The sequence below is a fragment of the Meleagris gallopavo genome, chromosome 19 (genome assembly GCF_905368555.1).
Source record: "Meleagris gallopavo chromosome 19, MGAL_WU_HG_1.1, whole genome shotgun sequence".
In the NCBI taxonomy this organism is placed as follows: Eukaryota; Metazoa; Chordata; class Aves; order Galliformes; family Phasianidae; genus Meleagris; species Meleagris gallopavo.
The window spans coordinates 1,285,531-1,310,693 of record NC_139422.1 but is presented as its reverse complement, the minus strand read 5'-3'; the positions used below and the strand labels follow the sequence as shown (position 1 = coordinate 1,310,693).

The following is a 25,163-nucleotide window of genomic DNA, read 5'->3' as shown; positions in this document are numbered from 1 at the left end:
CCTACAGCACACACGGGGGCGACGGCATGACGCACCGCGCGCCCATATCAGCCCCGGGCCCACCGGCGCTTGGGGGGCATCAGCCCCAATCTGGGGCCTGCGCTGAGGCGGGGGGGCTTGGGGGGCGGAGCGGAACGGCCCCGCTCAGCCCCGGCCGCGCCGCTGCCCAGGCCGTGCCTCAGACCGGGGCCGAGCCGAGGAACGCCGCTCCGCCCCTAGCGCTTCCGGTTCCGACCAAGCGCTTCCGGTTACGGCCCCGGCACTTCCGGCCCCGCCCACAGGCTCAGGCCCGCCCCGCCGCCGCCTCCTCCCTCAGCCAGCGCAGCAGCTGCGGCGCGAAGTACGTGATGATGGCGTCGGCCCCTGCGGGGAGGGGAGCGGATGGGAGGCGGGGGCCGGGGCTCGCGACTCGCGGCAGCCTGGCCCCGTGCCTCCCCGCTTCTCACCTGCACGCCGGAAGGCGGCCATGGCCTCCATGACCGCGGCCCTCAGGCTGAAGGCGCCCGCCTGCGCCCCGTGCCACAGCATGGCGAACTCTCCCGAGACGTGGTACACGGCCAGAGGGTGCGTGGGGTGCTGCAGGCAAAGGCAGGGGTCAGCGGGGCATCGTCTGTCCGCCCCAGGGACTGGAGCTCTTCAGCTGTGCAGTGTCCCCTTCTCCCCACCGGTTTTGGAAAGGTGCCGTGACTGTCCCCAACCCAGTTCTCTGGGGACACCTGGTGTCCTCAGCCGGGCCTTACCCGCTCCTTCACATCCCGCACCAGGTCCAGGTAGGGCATCCCAGGCTTCACCATCAGCATGTCTGCGCCCTCACGCACGTCTCGGTCCTGCAGGGAGAACACACACGATCCCTGCAGCTCACAACTGATGGATGTCTCCTCAGAATTTCTGACCCAGTGATTACTTTCCCAGGAGTCCGGGACACAGAAGGGGCTCCCGCTGGCCACAGGAGCCACAGCTGGGCCTGGAACCTCATCCCTTGTCCCTATACTCCAAACCCAGTTCCTTATACATATTCTTCAGGCTCTGCGGTGAGCTGATGGTCATCAAGGTTCTGACTTGTGCAGGGCAAGTCTTGGCCATCTTGGATGGATGAGTTTTTTGGTCCCCACAAAGCCACAGGGCCTGGCTGGACTCACCACAGCTCGCAGTGCCAGACCGCGGGCACCTGGGGGCAGCTGGTAGCAGCGCCGATCTCCAAAGGCAGGTTTGGATTGTGCAGCATCCCTGGGAACAAGCAGGGCACAGGGATCAGTGCGTTCAGTATGCAGCCAGGCTGGGACAGTGGCTAGAGCTGTTCCCCCTTCCTCCCCATCTGACTCAGGATAGGGAGCAGCCCCAGCAAACCTCTGCACCCACAGCCCTCCCCATGCCCATAGGGTTGGGGTGAAACTGATTCAAATATTTTCCTTTTGCTTCTAAGTCCCTCAGGAGCTCTACTGGGGTCCAGGCCTTTCTTAGGATGAGCTCCACCTGCTGGGTGAGCCAAGGCTCATCCCAAAATACACTCTCTGATGCACTCCCTCCTTGCTGCTCCTGCAAATATGGGCTGTACACATCTCTGTAGAACCTCACCTGAAGGGTCCATAGAAGCATGAAGCAAACTTGGCACTGTAGCTCATCACCGAGACCTGCAGAGGAGAGTGGGGCTGTGAGGGCTGGAGTCTTTGCTGCATCCCAGCTCGAGGGTGGTAGGAATTCCCTCCTACAGTTGGTTTATATTCTGTCCTGTTCCTCTGTCCCCTGCCAGAGGCCTGGCACCTCACTGGCCCCATGTGTCTGGCCAAGAACTTTCTCTTCCTCCATGCACTAGGGCAGGAAAATGCCTGCAGCATGTCCTGAACAATGTGGAGGTTTGCCTCTTCCACTCTGTGCCCAGGCTGCTTCAAGGTGCAGCCATTCCATTGGGGTTGCTCCCATGGCACGCACATTTCATGCTCACCTTGTTGCCCATGTCGTTGGAGATCAGAGCCTTCTTTATGGCTGCAATGCGCCCATCCATCATATCCGAGGGGGCAACGATGTGACAGCCTGCAGGGGGAGGCCAGAAATAACAAGCCCAAGGCTCTATCTGCCTGCAAGAGGAGGTGACCCTGGGCATCTCCCTCATAGGGCTGAAGGAGGTGTCTGGAGTCCCTGCAGCTCCTCCAGGATCAGCAGGTGGATGCTTCCCCAGCTCAGTGGAAGCCCTCCCCCAGGAGCCAGGCACGGTTTGCTTTTGGGCTGACTATAAGTGGGAGAGGGCAAGGTGACAAGAGCCATGTGTGGTTGCTGCTGCTAGGCACTGCTCACCTGCTTGGGCATAAGCCAGTGCCACTTCTGCTAGCCGCTGGCAACTGGCCTCATTCTGGATGGTGCCATCTTCCCGCAGGATGCCTGCAAGAAAAAATGAGTCAGGCAAGAGGCAGGACAGTGAGGTGATGGCCTTGATCCTAGGAGTTCTGTAACAAGCTATAGAGATGTTCAGAGCAACAGTGGGGAAGGTGTTAGAGCTAGATAAAGAGAGGCTGAGCAGGCGACTAACAATGCAGTGCCCACAGGTGGGACTTGACATGTGAGTGCTCCAGGAAAAGGATTTCAGTGATGGGTGACCTAGATGGGTGCTCAGACAGACTCAGGGAGAGGGAGTGCGTTCTTGATCCATCCTGTCTGCAAAATTCAAGTCATCCAAGCTCAACACAGTGCTGGAAAGTTTTGAGGCAGGTGTTGGCCAGGCCCCACCAGCACCCAGAAGTTCTCACAAGAAAGCAGAAACCCCCAAGGAGTCTTGGTAAGAGGAAGGTGCCTGAACAGCATCCCAGTCCCCCATGCTGTGTGCTCACCACAGTGCCCATGGGAGGTGTAAGGACACAAGCAGACATCACAGGCAATGAGCAGCTGTGGGAACGTGGAGCAGATCTTCCTGATGGCCTGGATGGCAGGTGTGTCTTCTGCATCTGCAGCAGAGCCTCTCTCATCCTGCAAGAAGAGAAATGCCTGAGCACGTAGAGCTAACGGCCTCCCACCAGCTCCTCTGTGGCCGCAGGTCAACCCAGGGAATGTTCTTGAACTATGAGACCCCATACTGCAGAGTGATGTGATCACCAGTTTTGTGGAAAAGGGTGACAGATCAGCGAGACCAAAATGAGCACAGATCTTGGGGTCTCCCTATAACAGCTCCCAGTGCCAGACTGGGTCAGGAGGAGCAGCACAGGATGTGCTCTTCTCAAGCTTCAGTGCTGCTCTCTGAAATGCAGAGCTCTCTGTTCTCATCTCACCACTCACACAGAGAAACACAGCAGAGGCACCCAGAGCTACTGGGAGCGTTCTGGGTATTGCTGCAGTTTCCCATCCTGCTCTGTGGAATGGGCTGCCACAACCCCAAACTGCCTGTTTTATTGGGAGACTCTCCACCCTCACAGTGCTCCCCCACACCTCTGCAGCCCCTGCCACCACCTGCTCATGCACACTGACCTTGGGGACCTTACTGGGCACCCCGAAGATGAGGACACACTTCAGACCATCCTCAACAAGGGGCTGCAGCATCCCCTCCAGCTTGTTGACTCCATACCTGAGAAAACCAAAGTGAAGTGATGCTGCCAGGCATCCAGACCTGCCCTCAACAGGCACCATGCTGAAGGCTGACCTGGAGACCCTGCATCGCTGCCACAAAGCAGAGGGGGCTGCTCACGTACAGGGGCAGGGATGCTCAGCTGCATACAGCAACCACTTGGATACCAGCAGCCCATTCTGCTCTGGGACCAGCATCTTTGTGATCCAGCAAATACAACGTGAGTACACCCAGTGCCAGCACACAGCCCTCTGACCTGATCAATGCACCCAGCTGCTGGCCAGGCCCTGCCTGCTGGGCCACTCAGGGACAGACCCGAGTTAATCATTAAGTTGGATGCTTGCACACACCAAGCAGCAGTGGGAGATACAGGGGGGTGCTGCTGGAAGGAACAACCCAGGTCCTTATCTGGGGCTACAGCACAGTTATCTACCAGGCAGGGAAAGAGCAGGGAGCCTTGCGCTGTCTCTGCTCTGAAAGGATGAGTGTGCCCTGCCCTTGGAGCCTTTATCTCAGCTTTCCCATTGCAGCCCTGAGCAAGCCAGGCTTGGGCTCAGCACAGTGTGCGGGGTGCCGGGCATCGTGCCTGGCATGGCACAGAGTGCAGGCTCTCCTGTATGCACTCTGCTTGCACAACCATGGCTGAGTGCCCAGGGCCAGCAGATTGCGTGCTGGGAGTAACAAGGTCCTGTGTGACTTGACCAAGCTACCTGGTGCCCCTCCCATGCTGACCCACCTCCCACTGCCCAACAGAATGGCTGATGCGGAAAACCTGCCCAACACACCTTGCCCCTGGGAACATCCCACTCTGGCCTCTGTCCAAACCTTACAAACACAGCAGGAGCTGCCCATCCTGCAAGGCTGAATGCAGGACAAGAGTCCACATACAGCTGCTGTTGGCTTCCCTGTTCTCTTCCAGCTTTTCTGTGTGCCCAATTGGACCTTGCCACCACCCAGCATTCCCATTTTGCTCTTCTTCCCTGCTTTAAGCAGAGGGATGTTCCCACCCTACCTGATGCTGGAGGGATCCTCAGGGCAGGAAATATGTACAACAATACAGGAGTGTTGCCCCGTCCTGTGCTCATCTCCAGCTGCAAGGCAGCTCCTGACTGCCTCTGGCCCTTACCTGGCCTGTCCAGGGAGGCTGGCAATCGGCTCCACTGCATCAGGGCTGTCACTGCAGAGGGCAGATGGGACAGAGATGTGAGCACTTGGTGTGAGAAGGAAGATTGCAGATGGGCTGTGCCCACAGAACTCAGCCCTTGCCCCACACTTGTTCACAGGGAATCTTTTGGGGAGTCTCAACCCCTCTGATTGCTCAGGGAGTGCCCATGCCTGTAGTGCTATGCCCAGCCAACCTGAGTTTGGTCTGTCCCCAGCTCAGAGTACCAGGGCTCACTCACGTGACAAAGATGGGGTAGATAAGGTTGGAGGCATTGAAGGTGGTGGCTGTGCACTGCCACGAGCGCAGCACGGGGTGGAAGTAGCCACTGTGAAGGAGTGAATCTGCCTGCATCTTGGGAATGCACGGGGATGTTGTGAGAAGAGACCCTGAAACAGCAAAAAAAAAAAAAAAAAAAAAAAAAAAAAAAAGCAGGAGGTCAGAGGCTGGGTGCCACTGAAGCACTTTTATTGCTTTATGTCTAGATCAAACCCTTCTTGCCCTGGCAGATACCAGCCTGAGACTAACAGGCTTCAGGCTTCAATGCAGGAAATGAGCTCTGCTCACTAGGAATCGCAGCTGCTGCTCAACTAGTGACAAAAGAACGTGATGACCCTGTATGCTGCCTCTGCTTGGACATCTGCAAGCTGCAGTGAATTCCCCAGGGCATTTGCTTCCCAGGCTGTGGGGATGAAGCAGGAGCTTCCGCCCCATAACCCAATAAATGCCATTCCTCCTCTACTAACATCAGCCTGCAGGCTGTGCATTGCCCTGCCCAGCCACAGGACTTGCCTGTAACAGTATTTTCTTCTTCCACACCTCACTAATAATCTTGTGACTGGGTAATTTAGATGTACATTTCACAACAACAAGCCCCTGGCTTACCCAAGCCACACTCCCTTTGCCCACAGCACACACGGGGTGTCAGCACCTGGCTGATCTCCTGAACACTAAACCTCAGTGCTCCTCCACCAGCACTCAGCTGAGGACACACCGACCTCACTCTGCTTTCCAGGACTGCAGCCCAGGAATGGCGTCCTACACCAGAGTAGAGCTGGGCAGGAGATGGCTCCATTCCTCTGGGAAACTTGAAGGTGTTCCTGTGTTTTACCCTGGGAAAAGCTCAAAGACCCTTCAAATATCCCAACATGGAGCCAAGTTGTCCATCAAAGCACCAGACTGAACCAAGCTGTTTGCATTCCTGGGTTGGGGATGGAGCGACCTCTTGCTTACTTACACAATTACATACATATAAGGACTATAAAAGCACCGTGATGGTGCTCACGCATGGTATGGAACAGCGGCAGCACGCAGGCAGCGTTCTGGCGCTGCAGGAAGGAACGCCCAGCCCAGGGTCACTGCCGTTCCACACAGCAGAGGTGTGGAAGGAAGGCCAGCACTGCCCAGCCACAGCTCCAGGCAGCAGAACAAAAGGCTCAGTGAGCACAGCACACCTCAAGAATCCAGAAAATGCTCCGAGCGCTGATCCCATGGAGGGGGACGGGTGGGAGCAGAGGCAGCAGCTCCCATTGTGCTGTCAGGGACAGATATCAGCCATATCAGCACTGGAGAAGTGGGGAGGGCTTGTCCAGGGGAGATAACAGCAATGCAGGGGGACCCCCGCCCCCGGGCCCCCCATAGGGGAAGCTGCCATCAGCTGAGCTGAGCGCTGACACTGCTCAAAGGGCAACAAGAAGAGGCTGGGGAGCACTGCCAACAGTTGGAGCGGAAAGCTGAGCTCCTAGGAGACACAATGGAGCTACACTAATGAGGGCAGGTTAATTAGCAGTCAGTAACAAAGGACAACGTGTTCAGAAGGATTTTATCTTTCAGATAGGATCTGGAAACGGTGTGCCCTGATATGCTGTGGGAGCACATCAGTGACACCACGGGAGTGACAGCACAGTTTGCAGCACTCACTGCTCTGTGACTCCCCCGAGTTTTCCTCCCTTTGGCCCTAAAACCGGGCACTGCCGGAGTCCATAGGGGCAGAGCCAGGCAGAGCTCTGTGCCTCAGCGCCAGGTTCTGCCACCACGTGGTCGGTGTCTGTGCCGGCCACGACGGCCAATGGATGAAGAGCCCAGCAGTTGGCAGGGGCCCATAGGGATCACCGAATCCAACCCCGGCTCCACACAGCACCACCCGAACCCCAAGGCCACGGCTGAGAGCAGTGTCCCAGCACGCCCTGAGCGCCACCGCCTTCTCAGAGCCTTTCCTCAGCCCCAGCCTGAGCCGCCCCGACACAGCTCCCGCCGTTACAGAACCCCCAGGGCTCTGTCCTGGAGCTGCCCGTCCCCACTCTGTGCACGGTTCCGTCCCAAGGGCACAACCCGCTGCCGTTGCGCTCCCTGCGGCCGGTGCCTGCCTCCATTTGTCACGATCTCTCCCCGAGGCCTCTCTGCCCCTGAGGAATCCCGGGACTCCGCAAGCTCCGATACCCGTCCGAGCTCCTTCCCCTCCCGGCGGCGCTGCGGGAGGCGGCGGGAGCGCCGAGCCCGTGGATGACCGAGCCCCTGTGGCCGCCACCTCCGTCGCTACGGGCCGGGCCGTGGCGGGCGCCTCCCGGCCCTGGAGCGCTGCGTGCCGACCCCGGGCACTGCGGGCCGCCGCTCGGTGCGTGCAGCACCGCCCGAGCTCACAGCATCGGCCCGCAGCGCCGAGCGAACTGCGCCCGAACCCCCGCGACCCCGTGCTCACCTGCCGCCGCTTCCCGCCGCGAGAGCCCAGCGAAATTTGCATGGCTCCGCCTGCTGATTTGCATAGCAACGCCCCTCGCCTCGTCGCAGGGGAGGCGTGAAGTCTGGGGGGCGGAGCGCGGGAAAGGGCTGGCGCGCGCTTGTTTTGGCGCGCTCCCGATGGCGGGACGGCCCCCCCCCCATCACAGGGCCGGAGTGCGGGCAGTTCGCAGCCCCGCGTCACAGGGCCGTGGCTGCTTCTGCTGCGTGCTCAGACGTGCACTTTAGCCACTGAAAACAGCTCATTTATTAACAATGGAAATCAAAGATTCAAGTTGTGTAAAGAATCTAGCTTTTATTTAAATACTGGTCCCTGCCGGAATGGACATCCCAAATACATACTAGAAAACTTAAAAAAAAAAACCAACAAAACAAACAGAATAAAACCCCCAAACCTAGAATGACAGCTATTTTTGTTCTTGAGATCTGGGGAAGACATCACCAAAGCAGTCCTTTCATCTGCTACCGCCTACAGACAGCAGAAGGCAGACAGCAGAACATCCTTGTTGCTTCAGCTCTTTCTGGGGGCTGAGCACCTGTGGTCACTGTGCCACAGAAATGCAAAGGCAGGGCAGCTCTGCATCACCTTTCCAGAACACAAAGGGATGCGCTGCTCCTCCCAAGTGCTTGTGTTTATACTGCACATCGGCCAAACTGGTGGATTTGTTTAAAGGTTTCTAACATTTTCCTCGTGTTTCCTTTACCAGACTCCAGTTAAGTCTAAATGTTAGGTTTATTAGTCTTGAAAAAGGTCAGTCAAATAATAAAAGCACTGTGTCCAAAAAATAAGCTTATTCTAACAGGTAATTTTTCAGCTGGTTTGACCCCATCTTTCTCACAGAGGCGATTTTAACAGCACAGGTTTGAAGCTGGCTTTCCTACACAGGACTCTGCTGTCCTCCCTGCATCCCTGGAGCCCACAGCACCACAAGAAAGGCCACACACTTTGAGTGACTTAAAAAGTAATTCAGAAAGCCACCCAACCCAAAAGCCACCACTATTCTAACACTGGCAGCAATCACCAACCTGTCTGCAGGAACTGCAGCTCCGCAGAGGAGGGAAAGGAGCTGAGACCATCAGAGCCACTGCTGCCCACTGCTGAGCTGCAGCACTTGTTCCACTTGACACAGCTTTTTCTTGTTCCTCAGACACAATTTTTCAGTTAGTCTTTCTTCAGATTTTTCATTAAAATCCCTCTTTGTCTCTGAGGGCTTTAAAGACACAAAACAAGCACTTCTGGTAATTAGTTTACTTTGTAAGTGCTATGAAGTCTTTTTTTTTTTTTAATTCTGGTTCATTTAGGGGAGGAATTCAGTTCAGGGGACCACTGGCCCTTGTACAGGTGTGCTGCATGCAGCTGGTGAGGCTGGCAGTATCACTGTGAAAGAGCAGGAAAGAGAAGGCACAGCCAGAATGCAAGAAAATGAAGGAAAAAACACCACTTGGATAAAAAGCTTAAACAGTCAGCTTCTAAGGCTCTTAACATCATCACGTAGACTCTAAACCCCAAAGGGTTAATGAACCAGGATTCAGATCTTCGCTTGGATTAATGAGCTTATTCAAAAGTTTTTTCAGGTTCTCCAGGTCTTTTCTGTACTGAGCCATCTGACATTTCTCTTCTTTCCGTTTGCTTCAGAGTCAATCCAGCATAAAAATACCAGACCCATTACTGTCTGTTCAGCACCTGGGGAAGCTGCCAAGTCCCCTGCGTGCAGGGAGGAGGTGAGGCACCCATGAGAAACGCTTTAGCCAAGTCCTTTATGTACATGCTAAAGCCAAAGAGAGATTCCAGAAGAGCAGTAAAGAGCTCTACTGGAAACCAGAGGGGACACAGCAAGATTTCTTTACAACATTTGTATCCCTAGTAACAAAAACCCAACCCCGTATGTCCCATTGGCAAGCTCAGTTGTCCACCTCTTCCTCATCATTTTGCTCTTCTTCCTCCATCCTTTCATCATCATCATCATTATCATCTTCTCGGCTCTTATCTTGTTCCTCTGAGTCTGCCTTCTTGTCTTTATCTTTCCTCGCTTCTTTCTTTCCCTTCTGTTCACGTCTGTAAACTAAAAAGAAAAGAACAGTGAAAAACTACAAGTCAGTGTTTCCACCACGTGAACATTACAGCAGTTGGGGCCCAGTGTCCACTTGCTGAACTCATAGCAGCAACTCTCCCTATTATGAGAGCTGTGCTGACCAGCCCCATCCATAAGAAATCAGGTTAAGCTTCAGCAGAAAAATGCTGAAAAGGACACAGGATTTCATATTTGCAGGCAACACCTACGACTTTCCTTAGATAAACATAATAGGGGATCGGTATCAGATAAGACTCTCAGTTCTCATCAGTTGTGAAATGTTATCCCAGCCCTGTTAAGGTACATATTATTAATCTCCATGCAAACTGCAGCGTAAGATGCTGGGCAAAGAAAATGAGAAACAAGACAGGCAAGTAAGTGTTGCTTGTTTGATGTTCAAAGAAAATAGAACTTGGTGCTACTGAAGTTCCCTCAATAGGATCTGAGAAGAATACCTTCCAGGGACTCTTTCAAAGGGGCTATAAATCGCTGAAACTCCATTTCCTCCATGGCAGAGAGAACATCACCAGCATTCAGCGTTTTCCTCTTCCCCTTCATGGCAAAGTTATTTGCACTAGTCAAAAACAAGGAGAAGAGAGGTAATTGATAACTGCCATCAATTCACTCGTTTATTACAGTTCTGAACATGTCCAGAGGAGGGCCACAATAGTACACCAAGGGATGCAACACCTCCCTGCGAGGACAGGCTGAGAGCTGAATTGTGCAGCATGGAGAAGACAAGGCTGTGGGGAGAGCTGAGAGCAGCCTGTCAGTATCTACAGGGCTGTGAGAAGGGAGGGGACGGACTCCTTAGCTTTGTCTGCTGATAACACAAGGGGAAATGGTTTCCAGCTAAAAGAGGAGAGATTTGGACTGGATATAAGGAAGATGTTTTTTGCAGTAAGGGCAGTGAGGCACTGCACAGGTTGTACAGAGAGGTGGTGGTGCCCCATCCCTGCAGATAACGAAGGTCAGGGGATGGAGCTCTGAGCACTGATGGAGCTGTGGGTGTCCCTGTACATTGCAGTTGGATTCCATGACCTTTAAACATCCCTTCCAACTGAAATGATTCGGTGACAAATTAAAAAAAGAGTAATATCCTAAATGTTCAGTGTTTGTTAATCGTTTACTATAATAATTTAAGATGCCCTCTTGTCCTCTCTGGCTGTTTGTGTTGCTTTCCCACATCGTTAGTTTTCCGACTGCCTGGGTCTTTTCTACAAATAACCAAGGGGAAGGAGAAGGCCTGAATTTTGGCTACAAGGCAGTAATTCCACAAAGCCAAGACCAAAGAAGTGATTTCTGCAAAGCATATTCTGGGCAAACACTGCCATGCTCCCAGCCACTCCAAAAGTGTTACTGTATGACCAGCTCCAGGGCTGCATGGTGAGCTTTCAAAGCCAGCCAAGGATTCTTGCCTTTGCCAACCTGTAAAGGCAATCCAAAACCAACCACTGCAGTCTGCTGTACTGGGATACAACGTGATTGTTTTGTTTAATCAAGCATACAATACCAAAACGTACTGTATGGTAGCTGCTGAATCACAGCCTGATTGAGCACCTGCGGAAAGGTCCCAGTCAGCCCTGGGAGCACAGGTGAAGGCAATTCAGCTGTGAGACAGGAAGGGGTGGAGTCTGGCTGTACTTCTCTTACACCCCATTTAAGGGCTGACTGCCACTAGGAAAGGATCTCTTCCTTGGTGAAGCTCCCCCTGCAAATCTGGAATCTTCTGATACAGGTGAGCAATCTTCTTCCCTTTCTTTACAGCACCTCTATTGTGCCAGTCCTTTCGTCACTACACCTTTGTTGTAACACCTTCCCCGCTGTACTGATCTGTCTAATTGCTACATGTACGCAGGAACAAATTTCAGGCCAGCCAGCAGAGAGATGCGTTATAAACCCCAGTTAGTGGTTTACCTGACGCAACAAATCCTTACCATGATGTTGCATACAGCACAAACACACTTGCTGCTCGAGATATTGCGCTCCGAGCTTCTTTGGATATGTTCACCCCATCAGGCAGCTAGAAAGCAAGTCAGAAAGAAAGTTAGCTGCTGCTCACAGAGGCTCGGAGCTGCCTCGTGCACCCGTCAGTTCCGTGCGTTCCCAGAGCTCAGCACAGCTCTCACGTGAGGCGTTTCGGGCAGCAGAACCCCGCGCTGAGGATCTCTGATGGAGAGCGAGGCCTCTGCCCGCGCTCCCAGCCCCGCGGCCCGGCACCCACCGCCTCTTTGATGATGCGGGTAATGACGGCGTTGGGCAGGTTGAGATCCTCCGGTCTCTCCGCCATCCCGAGCCTCCCGCACAACACAGGCGGCGCCCCGAGAAACAACCGCGCCGCGCAGCCCCGCCCCACAATGCACCGCGCCGTTCCTTCCCGCCCTGCTCCGCGGCCGCCGTTGCCTAGAGACGGGGAGGCGGTGGGCGGGAAACGGGAGGGGGGCGTTATGGCGGTGGGGGGGAGAAGTCTGAGCAGAGGGGCTGTGGGGGGGCGGGTGTGAGTCTGTGTCATCCGACATCTGGAAAGAAAGCTAACTCCAGTGTGGTGTTAGAAAGCAGCATTCCTTTATTCTTCACCATATGTACCAGGCAACTCAAGCAAGACACATACATATGTCAGCACACATCATTCTTCCCTTAGAAATACGTGCTCGTGTCCCTTTGGATGCTCAGTGGTATCAGGGGTGGTCGAGTGCCCAACTGCTTCTATCCCATTTTTCACTACCAGCTTCATCACTGAGGCTTTTGACCCACTGCCATTCACTGCTTCCCAGTTTGGGAGATTCCCACTGCTTGTTGGGCCATAGTGAGCCACTTCTTAATAACAACATGTGTGGAACCTGAGGAAAATGTCCTTACACGTTTTGAGGCTAAAGATAAAAGTATTCTATTATGTTCCCAGTGCAAAATTATTAAGGAAAACAAGGCTATTCACTCACTAAGGCTGAAAGTTTTAGGACTACAGCTTATGGGTTCCTTTTGCTAGACTAGTATATTGGTTGCTAATCCCTATTACTAAAGAAAGCGACCTGTATCTCCTGTGAGGAGAGGGCTATGGGCAGAGAAGAACTGTAGGGAGGGTCTTGTGTGTGGGGAGGCTGCTGGGAGGCCTGTAAGCTGGCAGCCTTATCGAGGGGATGGGGGCTGTTGGATGGAGCTGAGCTGTGGCAGTTGGAAGGGATGTGTGGGGGCTGGCAGTGAGGACGGACCTCAGCGGGGTGGTGGAAGCCTGAGGAGAAGGGCAGGGGCTGAGAGGTGTGAGGGACAGGGAGCAGCTGGGGCAGGTTGGAGGAGCCCTGAGGCAGAGGGGTCTGTGGGGAAGGTGGCTGTGTTGTCCCTATTCTTGGGTTCTTGCCTCTCCCTGCAGTGCTGTGTGGGTGTTGATGTGTGCATAGCGGCACCCACTGCTTCACCCTGTGGGTTTTGCTGTGCCAGGAGTAGCAGGGAACGTGGAAAAGGAGAAACTGCTGTGCTGTTGCCTGAGCGCAGGTGATGGGCAGTGAAGAGTGAGGCCACGCTGCCCTACAGACCCCAGCCCCACAACTATCATGCCTAGACCCAGTGAGTTAACAAAGTCAACTCAGAGTGCAGGAAGGTAGAAGGTTAATCTGGTATTGTGCTGGGATGATACCTGAATGTGGGAGCAGTAACTGAGAGTGCAGGTTTTCTTACAGCATGTGTTTCCTAGCAGCAGGAGCAGCACTGGGGATGGAGTATGGGCAGTTGTGAGACACGTTTATAGGTAAAGTTATAGCTTGTATTGAACACAATAATGTATGCACAGCATTTTGGATATGCAAAGGTCAGACCTGGAGGAAGGCTTGTGTGCGTGACAGTGCTGATTACTTTTCCATTTACAGTAATTGTATTAATAAAAGTCGATCACTGTTCATACAAACTACACGTCTCTCAAGTTCTGTTTCTAGCTCACTTCAATGTATTCTTTTGCTAACAATTCTTTTGCAGGGTCATTCAGCGGCTCTCAGGGGTGAAGTGCTGTAGCAGGTGTTACATTACTTTTTAATGAAATAATGACCAATTGTAACTGGTACATTTGTAACTGTAATACACAGTGCTAATGCCTGCTTCTGGACCAGCTGTCGGCTTGCTGTTGCTAACAAAGCCATCAGAAGTTGATTTCTGTTTTGCCAGAAGGCGAGGTTGTTTCCTATATGCCTAACTTAAGAACAAAGCAAGGCAGAGTTGTGTAATTGTGCAGTGGTGGGGGTAGGCTGGAGTAGAAGCAGAGATGATGCTGGCCCAGAGCCAGGGTCAGACAAAGCTCCTCTGCTCCCAAATAAAGGCCAGGGAGTAATGCCAGGCTGTCAGCCTGTCTTGGCCTAGGATGGGTATACCCGAGTACAATCTATGATCTGATTCATCTACAATTTTGTATTGTCTATTTTACACTCTGTTTCCTATAGCCTCTTTATTTCCCCCCTTAAATTAATTTACACAAATGCTCTGTTCTGTATGATACCATCTTCCTGATCTCCCTGCTGCAGTGCTTGCTAGAATGGTGTCTGCAGATGTGAGCCACTGAGATGTAAGTGCTCAGATTCCAATGTGACTTTTTTTTCTCTCACTTATACGCATAAAACCTTTCTCATTGATAACTTCCTTCCACTTGAGGACCGCAGCTGGCTTTAGTTATGTCTTTGTAGATGGGGTTTGTATATCAGTACCTGGAATGTGATCTGTATATAAAAAAAAAAAAAAAAGAGTTACGATCAGTGAATTCTTGTTTGCTTAGCTAGAAAACAGATTTAGTGCACCCACGGAGTTGCTGTGGCAGCACATTCCATAGCTTTTAATTACCAGTGTTATATTTGCTAGTTATATACTTATATTTGCGTTCATCTTAGATTAACTTCCAGCACTGAAAACTGTGAGCATCTCCCCCAGCCAGTGCTCGAGGAGATAGACCAGATGTTCCAAAAGGCCCCTGACTCTGCTTCTGCTGCACTCTCCCTTCTATGTTGCAAGAAAGTTTGGCAGAAAATACTGTTGTCAGGTGAAGTACTCTGAACACCTACCTGTGAGTTGTAAGCTTGTGGTAAGGCTAGGCACGTGGGCATTTTTCCCAGAACTTCATGGAAAGACTTCCTTTATGGTCCTGCTGCAGTGAGCACAGAGCTTGCCAAGTGCTTTCTGTACTGACCAGAAGAAACTGTTAGCATCAGTGGTGTTGAATCTTGCTTAACTTTAGTGAAAATGAAGTATCTTCATGACAAAATAGGTGATAAAAGTACGAATTATTCTCGTGTAGAGCCATCGCTGTGGAATATCTGTGTTGTTTCTGTCATTCCTGAAGCTCCCATGGATGGGAGTTGGGAGGAAATGCAGGTCCTAAAGTAATGAGATTGTTAGCTTAATAATTTAAACTCTTCCTCCCTTCAAAATTGAGGGGAAACGTGCCAGAAAGTGGTTCACATATACACTGAGGTTCTGATCTGCAAAACCTTCACTGTGTGCAGAGAACAACTCTATTGGTTCTGCTGGGAACTCTCTGGGGTTGCAAGATTAAATGGACTTTGTTAGTCCCTGAGCCCGCAAATAGTTACCTGTATTCCCAACCCCTGCAGGCTTTTGAGCCAATTCACACCTCTTCTTCCACATCAGTATTACCAGGGTCCACCCTAAGCTGCTTTTCAGAGCAGGTTATGAGTGAGCTCCAGTCAGGAGGAGGGCTGTGCAAGGTGCTTAGTGCCAGAATTGATGGCATATCCTGTTGGCTTTATGAGTGCTGGTTAAAAAACAGGAAGAGAGCAAATGTTCACAGAGCTGAAAGCAGGACACAGCTCAAATCAGAGTCACTTCAGTGGTATGGAATGTTGTTACAGGCGCCTGTTTTCACTAGTTTAAGTTTGTTTTAAGAGACTGTTCCTGGCTGCTCTGTGTGTTTTATTTATTTATTTTGTATTTTTTGAAAGAAAATAACATAGCGTTGTTTTTCTTCCCCCCCTCCTAAATGATATCTTCTAAATTGTTAAGTATTGTTAAGTTTTTATACTGAAACTTAATTCTAATGTCTGGAATTGTTCCTTTTTTTTCCCATCTCCTAGAGAACAGATAGCCACCACAAGGAGTCCAGTTCCCAGCTCAGCACTCTGGCATGCAGATGTCTCTTGCCCAATTATCTCCTGACCTCAGGTCTGGTGAGGTTAAATTATCTCTGATGAAGGTCTTCAAATTCAGTTGTTTCATCTTTAAGATGTCTCTCTGGGATCCTCTTTCATCATAAACTAATTCAGTGGGTTTGACAACAAAAAATTGCCATCCAGTAATTCTACTGATTGAGTACATGTTCCTGTCTGCCCAAAGAAAGACACTTGGACAAATTATGTGTACAGGTTAAGGAGCTATTTTCAGCTGCGTGTACCAATTATTACGTTAATGCTAACTTTGTTAATTCACTTTGGAAAGTTAATTCACTTTTCTTTTGAAAAGGAAACCTGTAGGGTAACCTCTGATTTGCCTTTCATACTGTTTGCCTGCATTTGTTTCTCTATGAATCTTGCTTCTGTTTGCGTTGCAGCTCAGAAAGACCTATTTTTCCAGGGCTGAACTCTGCAGCAGGGTTGGACATTATCTCACCTGGACAGATGAACTGAATGACCTTTAGCAGCATTGGAAACATGAATGTTTTCAGCTTGGGGAGGGAGAATGCCTTGCTGACTACAGAGAATGGAGCTGTCATGAAACCAAGTATGTAATAGTTAGGCTATGCTCTGCTAATTGATTTAGAATGCAAATTACACAATAGAAGTGTCTTAAGGTGGCCATGTTAGGACTGAACTAATGGCATACCACCACCGAAACGGGACCTGTTTTGGTGACAGTGAGCTGTTGGACCTGCTTGGCTGTGACACACACACCTTCATCCCTAGGGCTTGGTTTTCAGACCAGTTTAAGCAGATCTTAATCTTCACTTCTCTGAAGGAGCATTCCTGGCTGGGTGCTTCTGCTGTATGCTTAAATCAGCTCTGGAGTAGGTGGTTAAGGTGGGCTGATCCAGCTAAGTTCAGGTTTCTGAAAATACAGTAGTTTTCAGGTGGATCAGTGTGCCCATATGTGCTGTGCCCATCAGAAACATGATGCTAAGCCATGCAGACCTTTGTATGACCCACTGTTCTGCTTTTAAATTCTTCTTTTTTTTTTTTTTTTTGGTACCTGTTCCCATGGTTGGACAGAAGTTGGGAGTCACAATGGGGGAAGAAAAAGGCAGATGGCCTTTCAGTAGCAGTCTACAATTAAATTAGTTTAATCTGAAAATGAAAGGGTAGGAAGATTTGTTCATGCACCTCATTACATCTTGCTTTGTGCTTGTGTGAAGTGGAAGTGGGGTTTCGCCAGGTGTTGAAGCAGATCTCTGCCAACAAAAGGGAACTCACCCTTCCCCACTGTGTCATTTCTGGTTTTTGATCTCTACTGCTTCTGCAAATTCTGGCCAATCCAGTTTGCTGTGCCATAAATAGTTCAGTTTCTGCTGGATTAGTGAGCTCAACTGACCTGCTGGGCTGTGCCAGCCCTGGTGTGGCAGCAGTGGTGCCGGGGTGCATGGGCTCAGCTCAGCCCTTTGGTGTAAGCATGGCTTCAGATTGCACACGGCTCAGCTGAGAAGACAGGCAATAAGTTTTAAACTTGTTCAACTTAATGCTTTGCTCCATGCGATGCCCTTGCAGCAGGGGAAACCTGTCACAGGTTTCAGGTTGGAAAAGAAATCAGTGATCAACCAGTCTGTGGCTCCTCACTGGCATTTTCCAGGGAAACTGCTGCTTCTGCTGCAGGAATGGTGCTGGGTGATAATGATGCCCCAGCTACATCCTCTGCTCCGTGTTTGCCATAGACCCTAAACAATCCCACTGCTGGGAAGTGCTGAGGTTTTGTGTCTGCCCTTAATGGCAGACTTTGCTAATCCCAGAAATAACCTTTCTGTTCCTAAAAATTGGTTGCCTGGGGAGGCAGGTAATTTTTTCCAATGTGATTTAGCTCCTTGAGTTTCAAAGCCAGCTCTATCCTTGGAGGATTTATGTGTGCCTGTGGTACCCTTTAGCCTGACACAGCTGTCTAAGCACGTGTTTGGATTTGAATATTCAGCCAAAGGCAGATCCCAGTGCTGGCAAACTGAAAATGTGACTGAGAACTGTGTTAAATTTTAAAAGAAAGTTATTAACTCCCAAGTCAAGCAGCTGAATGTGCAGTTTGCTGGAAACTCTGATAGAAAAGCAGGTGAAGGTCAGTCTCCAGGGGTTTGAATGTTAGGAGAGAAGTTGGAAGGAGTTGCTAAGTGCTGTTGGGAGCCTGTAGGGAGTGGAGCCACAGCATTCATCACAGCTACCACCTTTTCCCTGTGCACATTCTTGACTTCCAAGAGCTGAAGCCCTGCTCTCTTTAGACACTTCCATGCTTTTCCCCCTCCCTTTTTTTTTTTTTTTTTACAGTGGTACCAAGCTCGTGGCAGCTGAATCGCAGTGCGCGTGCAGGACGTGGGTGCTTGGATACTGCTGGAGCAAGGGACAGTTCTGTGCCACAGCCATGGAGCAGCACGGGGAGTCAGGGCTGGCATGTGAGTGCTGAGGTGATTTCTCACTGAGTTTGTAGTGCTGCTGTCTGCTGGGTGGAACATGAATCATGACCATGCAGGTTCCAGAACCTGGTGCTTGGAGGAGTGTCAACGGTTTACGGGCTGGTTCGGCCCGGTTCCGTGACTAGAAGGGCGGAGGGATCCGCGGATCCGCGCCCCCGGAAAAAAAAGAAAATAAGGGACCCCGAAATAATTGAAAACAGTGGCAACAATCTGAGGTAAAACAAAGTAATTTACTAAATATGGTATCAACAGAATTTTATAAGGAGAGAGAATGTGAAATTGATGGTGGATGGCCTTACCACAACGCTGAGATGAGAAGCGCAGGCAGAGAAGCGCAGGCGAGAAGCGCAGGCAGAGAAGCGCAAGCGAAGCAGCGCAGGCAGAGAAGCGCAAGCGAAGCAGCGCAGGCAGAGAAGAGAGCATCAGGTGACCTTGCCGGGAGTTATATCTCCTCGCTGACCGCAAAGCCCCCTGGGGAAACGTAGCTGCTCTTCTCCGCTGGACAGGCACCCGGAACTTGAGCATCAGCAGTCAAACCCCCAGTACATTGCATGATGTTATGATGTGGAATACCGATAATGAAAAATCATGAAACCATGACATTCCACCCCTTATTCCACATCACTACATCATGCTTAATATAGACAAACAAAATATAAACACACGCACTAGGAATTACTGACTGCACTCCCTCAACATCAAGTTCCCTTGCGGTACACATTGAACATCCCCGTTTTCCTGCATCACCCACCAAGTGGACCCAGGTCCCTGGGCAAAAACAGTTCCACGAAGAGGTTTGTCCTTCTCAGAGGCTGGAATAACCCAAACTGCCTTTCCCAACATATTCTTCACATGTACAACAGGGACTTTATCTCCCTCTACGGTATGTAGGGAGCTGGACTGGGTTGGACCACCACGATTGATAGATCCTCTGGTATTGACTAACCAGGTGGCTTCTGCCAAATGCTTCTCCCAGTGCTTAAATGTACCGCCTCCCATTGCTTTCAGCATAGTTTTTAACAACCCATTGTATCGTTCAATCTTACCTGAGGCCGGTGCATGGTAGGGAATATGGTAAATCCACTCAATACCATGACCTTTAGCCCAGGTACCTACAAGAGAATTTTTAAAATGAGTCCCATTATCTGACTCAATTCTTTCTGGGGTACCATGTCGCCACAGGACTTGTGTCTCAAGACCTAGTATGGTATTTCGGGCGGTAGCGTGGGGTACTGCATAGGTTTCAAGCCACCCAGTTGTTGCCTCCACCATGGTGAGCACATAACGCTTACCATTACGAGATCGTGGCAAGGTGATATAATCAACCTGCCATGCCTCCCCATATTTGTACTTTTGCCATCGCCCTTCCTCCCAGAGAGGTTTCATTCTCTTGGCTTGTTTAATTGTGGCACACGTGTCACAGTCGTGAATGATTTGCGCAATAGCATCCATAGTTAAATCCACCCCTCGGTCTCTAGCCCACTTATATGTCGCATCTCTCCCTTGATGGCCTGAGGTCTCATGGGCCCATCGGGCTAGAAATAATTCACCCTTGTTCTGCCAGTCCAGATCTATTTGGGCCACCTCAATTCTGGCAGCTCTGTCTACCTGATGGTTATTTTGCTGCTCTTCAGTAGCCCTATTCTTGGGCACATGGGCATCTACGTGACGCACCTTTATAACCATATTCTTTATTCGGGCAGCAATATCTTTCCACAGGTCAGCAGCCCAAATAGGTTTACCCTTTCTTTGCCAGTTGTTTTGCTCCCACTGCTGTAACCACCCCCATAGAGCATTTGCCACCATCCACGAGTCAGTGTAAACATAAAGCATTGGCCACCTCTCCCGTTCAGCAACATCCAAGGCCAGTTGGACAGCCTTTACCTCTGCAAATTGGCTCGATTCTCCTTTTCCTTCAGTGGCCTCTGCAACTTGTCGTGTGGGGCTCCACACAGCGGCTTTCCATCTGCGGTGTTTCCCCACAATACAACACGATCCATCTGTGAATAGGGCGTATGTCTTCTCATTTTCGGGTAGTTCATTATATGGTGGGGCCTCTTTAGCACGTGATATATCTTCTGCTGGCGGTGTTCCAAACTTTTTGCCTTCAGGCCAGTCCATGATCACCTCTAGGATTCCTGGACGGTTGAGATTCCCCATCCGCGCTCGCTGCGTAATCAGCGCAATCCACTTACTCCAAGTGGCATCAGTAGCATGATGGGTGGAGGGACCCTTTCCCTTGAACATCCAGTTCAGCACTGGCAGTCGAGGTGCCAGAAGGAGCTGTGTTTCTGTACCGATTACTTCGGAAGCAGCCCGAACCCCCTCATACGCGGCTAAGATCTCCTTCTCAGTTGGAGTGTAGCACTCTTCAGACCCTCTGTATGCCCGACTCCAGAATCCCAGGGGTCGGCCTCGGGTCTCTCCTGAGGCTCTTTGCCACAAACTCCAAGTGGGACCTTTCTCTCCAGCAGCAGTGTAGAGGATGTTCTTCGCATCCTGTTCCATCCGTACTGGCCCCAGGGCCACGGCACGGGCTATCTCTTGTTTAATCTGCTCAAAAGCCTGCTGCTGCTCAGGACCCCACATAAAATCATTCTTCTTCCGTGTCACCTGATAAAGGGGGCTTACAATGAGGCTGTAGTTTGGAACATGCATTCTCCAAAAACCCACTACACCCAGGAACGATTGTGTCTCTTTCTTATTAGTGGGTGGAGACATGGCACTGATTTTGTTGATCACATCTGTTGGGATGTGACGACGGCCATCTTGCCACTTTATACCTAGGAACTGAATTTCCTGGGCAGGCCCTTTCACTTTGCTTCGCTTAATAGCGAAACCAGCACGCAGAAGGATCTGGATTATTTGCTCTCCTTTCTCAAAAACTTCCTTTGCTGTGTTGCCCCACACGATGATGTCATCAATATACTGTAAGTGCTCAGGAGCACCTCCCTGTTCCAGTGCAGCTTGGATCAACCCATGGCAAATGGTTGGGCTATGTTTCCACCCCTGGGGCAAACGATTCCAGGTATACTGAATGCCCCTCCAGGTGAAAGCAAACTGTGGCCTAGATTCTTTGGTCAAAGGAATGGAGAAAAAGGCGTTAGCAATATCAATGGTGGCGTACCATTTGGCTGCCTTTGACTCCAATTCATATTGGAGTTCTAACATATCTGGCACAGCAGCACTCAATGGGGGTGTGACTTCATTCAGGCCACGGTAGTCCACCGTCAGCCTCCATTCTCCACTGGCTTTACGCACTGGCCATATGGGGCTGTTAAAAGGTGAGTGAGTCTTGCTAATCACTCCCTGATTCTCTAGTTGGTGAATCAGCTTCTGAATGGGGAGCAAGGAATCCCTGTTGGTGCGGTACTGCCGTCTGTGCACCGTTTTTGTAGCAATCGGTACTTGTTGCTCTTTCACTCGTAGCAACCCCACGGCAGATGGATCTTCTGACAGGCCAGGCAAAATAGACAACTGCTTAACACCTTCTGTGTCTACAGCAGCTATTCCAAAGGCCCATCGATACCCTTTGGGATCCTTAAAATATCCCCTTCTGAGGTAATCAATACCAAGTATGCATGGAGCCCCTGGGCCAGTCACAATAGGGTGCTTTTGCCAGTCTTTACCAGTGAGGCTGATTTCGGCCTCCAACATAGTTAGCTCTTGGGAACCTCCAGTCACCCCATGAATATAAATTGATTTTGTCCCTTGGTGACTCGAGGGCATTAGAGTGCACTGTGCACCAGTATCCACCAGGGCCTTATATTTTCGTGATTCTGATGTGCCAGGCCATCTAATCCACACAGTCCAATAAACTCTATTATCCCTTTCCCCCCCCTGGCTGGGGGCAGGGCCCCTCTATTTGTTACCTTCATTGTCTGCAGCAACTGGAGCAATCACCTTTTTGGAGAAGTTCACCTTGGTGGTTGATTTGTCTTGTAACTCTCTTACCCGTGCTTGAAGTACAGGAGTAGGTTGTTTATGCCACTCCTTCATATCTTCTCCATGGTCACGTAGGTAATGCCACAAGGCAAAACGTGATGTGGTCTTACTGTTGTCACTTGCTCGAGCAGGAGAACGTCTTCTTTTGATGGCTGAGACATTAGATGCCACCGGCTGGGAGGAAATCAAGTTGATGAGCCCCTCCAATAGGCTGTTTTGGGAATTCTGGTCCCCATTTGATGTATCCGTTACCTCCACGGATTTATCAGCTTCAGGCACGGTTGATAGTTTGTCTATTATATCTTCTTGTTTGTTTTCCATTCTGTCCAGCTTTTCAGCTACCTTTGTAATGGCTGAAACACAAGCTCGCAGAGGGCTTAAATGTAACTCAAAGTCTTGAAGTTTATTAACCAATTCACTTATAAGGGGTCTTCTTTCCCCTCTGCCATACATTGCTGCAAATGTGCTGGCGTACCTTTCTGGTGCGGTCTTTGTGAATGTACGCCACATGTTTGGTGTACACCTGACTCTCTCGGGATCATGCTCTTGGTCTGGCTCGTCAGGAATGAAATCGGGGCTATGTAGCATTTCCACCACAGCATATTCTCTTAAATAACAGATGCCTTCTTCCATATCAGCCCATTTCTTTTTCTCAGGCATCAGATCATCTTTGAAGGGGTATCTTTCTTTTACAGCTAACAACATCCGCTTCCAGAGGGTAAAGGCCTGGTTCTGGCATGTACTAATACCTCTGTCAATGGCTGAGTCCCTGGCAATGCCACCCAGTTGGCGAGCTTCTCTACTATCCAGCCACACACTGTTGGCCCCATTGTCCCAACATCGAAGTAACCAAGTGGCAATAGGCTCATTTGGGTGACGTGAAAAGTCTTTTCTCAGACTTCGAATTTCATTCATTTTCAGAGATCGATCAACAATAGTAACGATATCTTGCTCACCTCTTACTCTTTCGGGACTTCTTGTTGCCCTCATTGGCGCCGGTGACCGTGGTCTTACTGAGGGCCCCTCCCCTGGACTTAGGGGTGCTTCTTGTGGATCTTGGAGCCACTCCTCTGGACCTCTCTCCTCTTCTTTCTTCTCTTCTAACTGAGTCGAGATTCGTTTCATTTTCCGTCCTCTTACAGGGGCAAGTGACATCAATTGTGGTGCTTCTTGTAGTTGATCAGGTTGGTCAGTTCCAATGCTCTCATCCTCCAGTTCAGCTCGGAGCCTGTCTCGTTCGATTATGAGAGTATCTAGCTCAGATTGGAGGGTGTCTTGTTGAGATTGAAGACTGTTGAGTTTGGATTGCAGGGAGTCTCTCTCAATTCGGAGGGCATCTCTCTCAGATTGGAGGCTGTTTCTCTCGACCAGGAGACTCTCTCGCTCATTTTGCACTGTTTCCCTGAGACTCTCCTTTTCAATTTCACAAACTCTCTCCCTCTCCAGGATAGTATTGAATAAGGCCCGGTAAGCATTAGCCAGGCCCCAAATAATTTGGGCCTCCTCAGATCTTCCCGAGCCGCGACATTCCTGTCTCAAATATCTGTTTAAATTTTCAGGGTCTTTCAGGTGTTCTGGAGTAAAGTTCCATGACACCGAAGATTTCCATCTCTCTAAAGTCTCCCCCAGGCCTCTCCACATTCCCTGCCACTCAGTATTTACTGGTTTTGGGGCAGACTTCCTCAAAATATAATAAATACTAATAATAAGTGAAATGGTGAGCAGTACATTCACGGAGATTAATAACGTGACCAGGTGAGCATTGAAAATCCGCATAAAGAATTCAAAGGAGAGGCTGGAAACCTGCTTAAGAATCCCCAACCCTGTAAAATTAGCAGCTCCCTCTGGAATGGTATGCCACATAATATGCAGATGCCACATAGTTATTTCCATCCATGTTTTCAATTGGCTATATATACCTATTGCTCCATAGAGCAAAGTGGTGAACTTAATTAAGGCCCAGTATGTTTTTAGCATTAAGAAAGAAGAGACAGTGGCATGCAGCCCCTTAAAAGGCAGTTTCAGTAGAGAAAGCATTTTTTTTCTCTTTTTTTTTTTTCTTTTACAGAAACAAGATAGCAAGGCTCAAAGTTTACAAATATCCTAGAGTATTGGCCGTCCGCCTGGACTTTTCAAGGTCACGCTTTCAGACAGTACTGGTGAAACAGATAAACTTTCCCAATGAAGCTGTCTGAGAGCGGAGAGAGAGATTTGTTCAAAAAGCTAAAAAGCAACTGTTGCCCGCATTCTCCACCAAGAATGTCAACGGTTTACGGGCTGGTTCGGCCCGGTTCCGTGACTAGAAGGGCGGAGGGATCCGCGGATCCGCGCCCCGGAAAAAAAAGAAAATAAGGGACCCCGAAATAATTGAAAACAGTGGCAACAATCTGAGGTAAAACAAAGTAATTTACTAAATATGGTATCAACAGAATTTTATAAGGAGAGAGAATGTGAAATTGATGGTGGATGGCCTTACCACAACGCTGAGATGAGAAGCGCAGGCAGAGAAGCGCAGGCGAGAAGCGCAGGCAGAGAAGCGCAAGCGAAGCAGCGCAGGCAGAGAAGCGCAAGCGAAGCAGCGCAGGCAGAGAAGAGAGCATCAGGTGACCTTGCCGGGAGTTATATCTCCTCGCTGACCGCAAAGCCCCCTGGGGAAACGTAGCTGCTCTTCTCCGCTGGACAGGCACCCGGAACTTGAGCATCAGCAGTCAAACCCCCAGTACATTGCATGATGTTATGATGTGGAATACCGATAATGAAAAATCATGAAACCATGACAAGGAGACGGGACCATATCTCCCACACATGCTTTGCAGAGTACCGGAGATGCTCGGCTCCTTGTGGGATTGCATTTGTGGGATGGCAGATCATGGGCTCTTTGTTAGCACCTTGTGCTGCAGGATGGAGTGGGCATGAGCCTGTGGGATTTGAGAGTGAGGACTGATTTTTGCAGCCAGTGAACTTCAGTCCTGTGGGTATGTGGGACTCCCGTGGCCCTGGTCCTCCTGAATAGAGGTGGGAAAAACTATGTCTAATAGCATATTCTGTGAGAATGGCTACTTTAGAGAAATTATGCTGTTTGTTTATTGTCCTGTTTGTCTTTTCTTT

The 25,163-nt window shown here is 50.4% G+C and overlaps 3 protein-coding genes across 6 annotated transcripts in view; 1 reads left to right on the top strand and 2 right to left on the bottom strand.

The window, feature by feature from the left end:
• Positions 1-223: 223 nt before the first annotated feature.
• ALAD (aminolevulinate dehydratase) lies at positions 224-7,539 on the bottom strand. Of its 3 annotated transcripts, none has more exons than XM_085239340.1 (12): positions 7,411-7,539; positions 4,954-5,101; positions 4,677-4,727; positions 3,454-3,550; positions 2,823-2,958; positions 2,293-2,376; positions 1,943-2,031; positions 1,576-1,631; positions 1,140-1,227; positions 741-827; positions 447-576; positions 224-363 (listed from the first exon to the last, which is right to left on the bottom strand). In XM_085239340.1, exons 1-12 carry the CDS (start codon positions 7,472-7,474, stop codon positions 284-286), a joined length of 1,110 nt encoding a protein of 369 aa, XP_085095466.1. In that variant the 5' UTR covers positions 7,475-7,539; the 3' UTR covers positions 224-283. The 3 variants fall into 3 exon arrangements, with proteins under 3 accessions (XP_085095466.1, XP_085095468.1, XP_085095467.1); XM_085239342.1 differs by lacking the exon at positions 7,411-7,539 and adding an exon at positions 7,152-7,369; XM_085239341.1 differs by lacking the exon at positions 4,677-4,727.
• A 184-nt stretch (positions 7,540-7,723) lies between these two features.
• POLE3 (DNA polymerase epsilon 3, accessory subunit) lies at positions 7,724-11,909 on the bottom strand. Its single transcript, XM_010720726.4, has 4 exons — positions 11,745-11,909; positions 11,458-11,543; positions 9,976-10,094; positions 7,724-9,511 (listed from the first exon to the last, which is right to left on the bottom strand). The coding sequence occupies exons 1-4, from the start codon at positions 11,808-11,810 to the stop codon at positions 9,351-9,353; spliced, it is 432 nt and encodes a 143-aa protein (XP_010719028.1). The 5' UTR covers positions 11,811-11,909; the 3' UTR covers positions 7,724-9,350.
• The window catches only part of RGS3 (regulator of G protein signaling 3), an 87,602-nt gene continuing 73,618 nt past the window's right edge, over positions 11,180-25,163 (top strand). Inside the window, exons 1-4 of one of the 2 annotated variants that reach the window (XM_031556141.2) lie at positions 11,180-11,258; positions 15,586-15,673; positions 16,082-16,228; positions 17,965-18,089. In XM_031556141.2, coding sequence (XP_031412001.2) covers positions 18,059-18,089 — 31 coding nt within the window. In that variant the 5' untranslated portion in view covers positions 11,180-11,258; positions 15,586-15,673; positions 16,082-16,228; positions 17,965-18,058. Of the gene's footprint in view, positions 11,259-15,585; positions 15,674-16,058; positions 16,229-17,964; positions 18,090-25,163 lie in introns of both variants that reach the window. The other variant, XM_085239337.1, reaches the window with a different exon arrangement.

Coding starts and splice junctions, on each gene's coding strand:
- ALAD (XM_085239340.1), bottom strand. CDS start 7,474: ATGCAAATCAGCAGGCGGAGCCATGCAAATTTCGCTGGGCTCTCGCGG. Junction 2,959..3,453: donor TGCCCAGTAAGGTCCCCAAG/GTCAGTGTGCAT, acceptor CTCTTCTTGCAG/GATGAGAGAGGCTCTGCTGC. Junction 2,032..2,292: donor ACTGGCTTATGCCCAAGCAG/GTGAGCAGTGCC, acceptor CTCCCCCTGCAG/GCTGTCACATCGTTGCCCCC.
- POLE3 (XM_010720726.4), bottom strand. CDS start 11,810: ATGGCGGAGAGACCGGAGGATCTCAACCTGCCCAACGCCGTCATTACC. Junction 10,095..11,457: donor GTGCTGTATGCAACATCATG/GTAAGGATTTGT, acceptor GTTTTTGACTAG/TGCAAATAACTTTGCCATGA. Junction 9,512..9,975: donor TTTGAAAGAGTCCCTGGAAG/GTATTCTTCTCA, acceptor TTTTCTTTTTAG/TTTACAGACGTGAACAGAAG.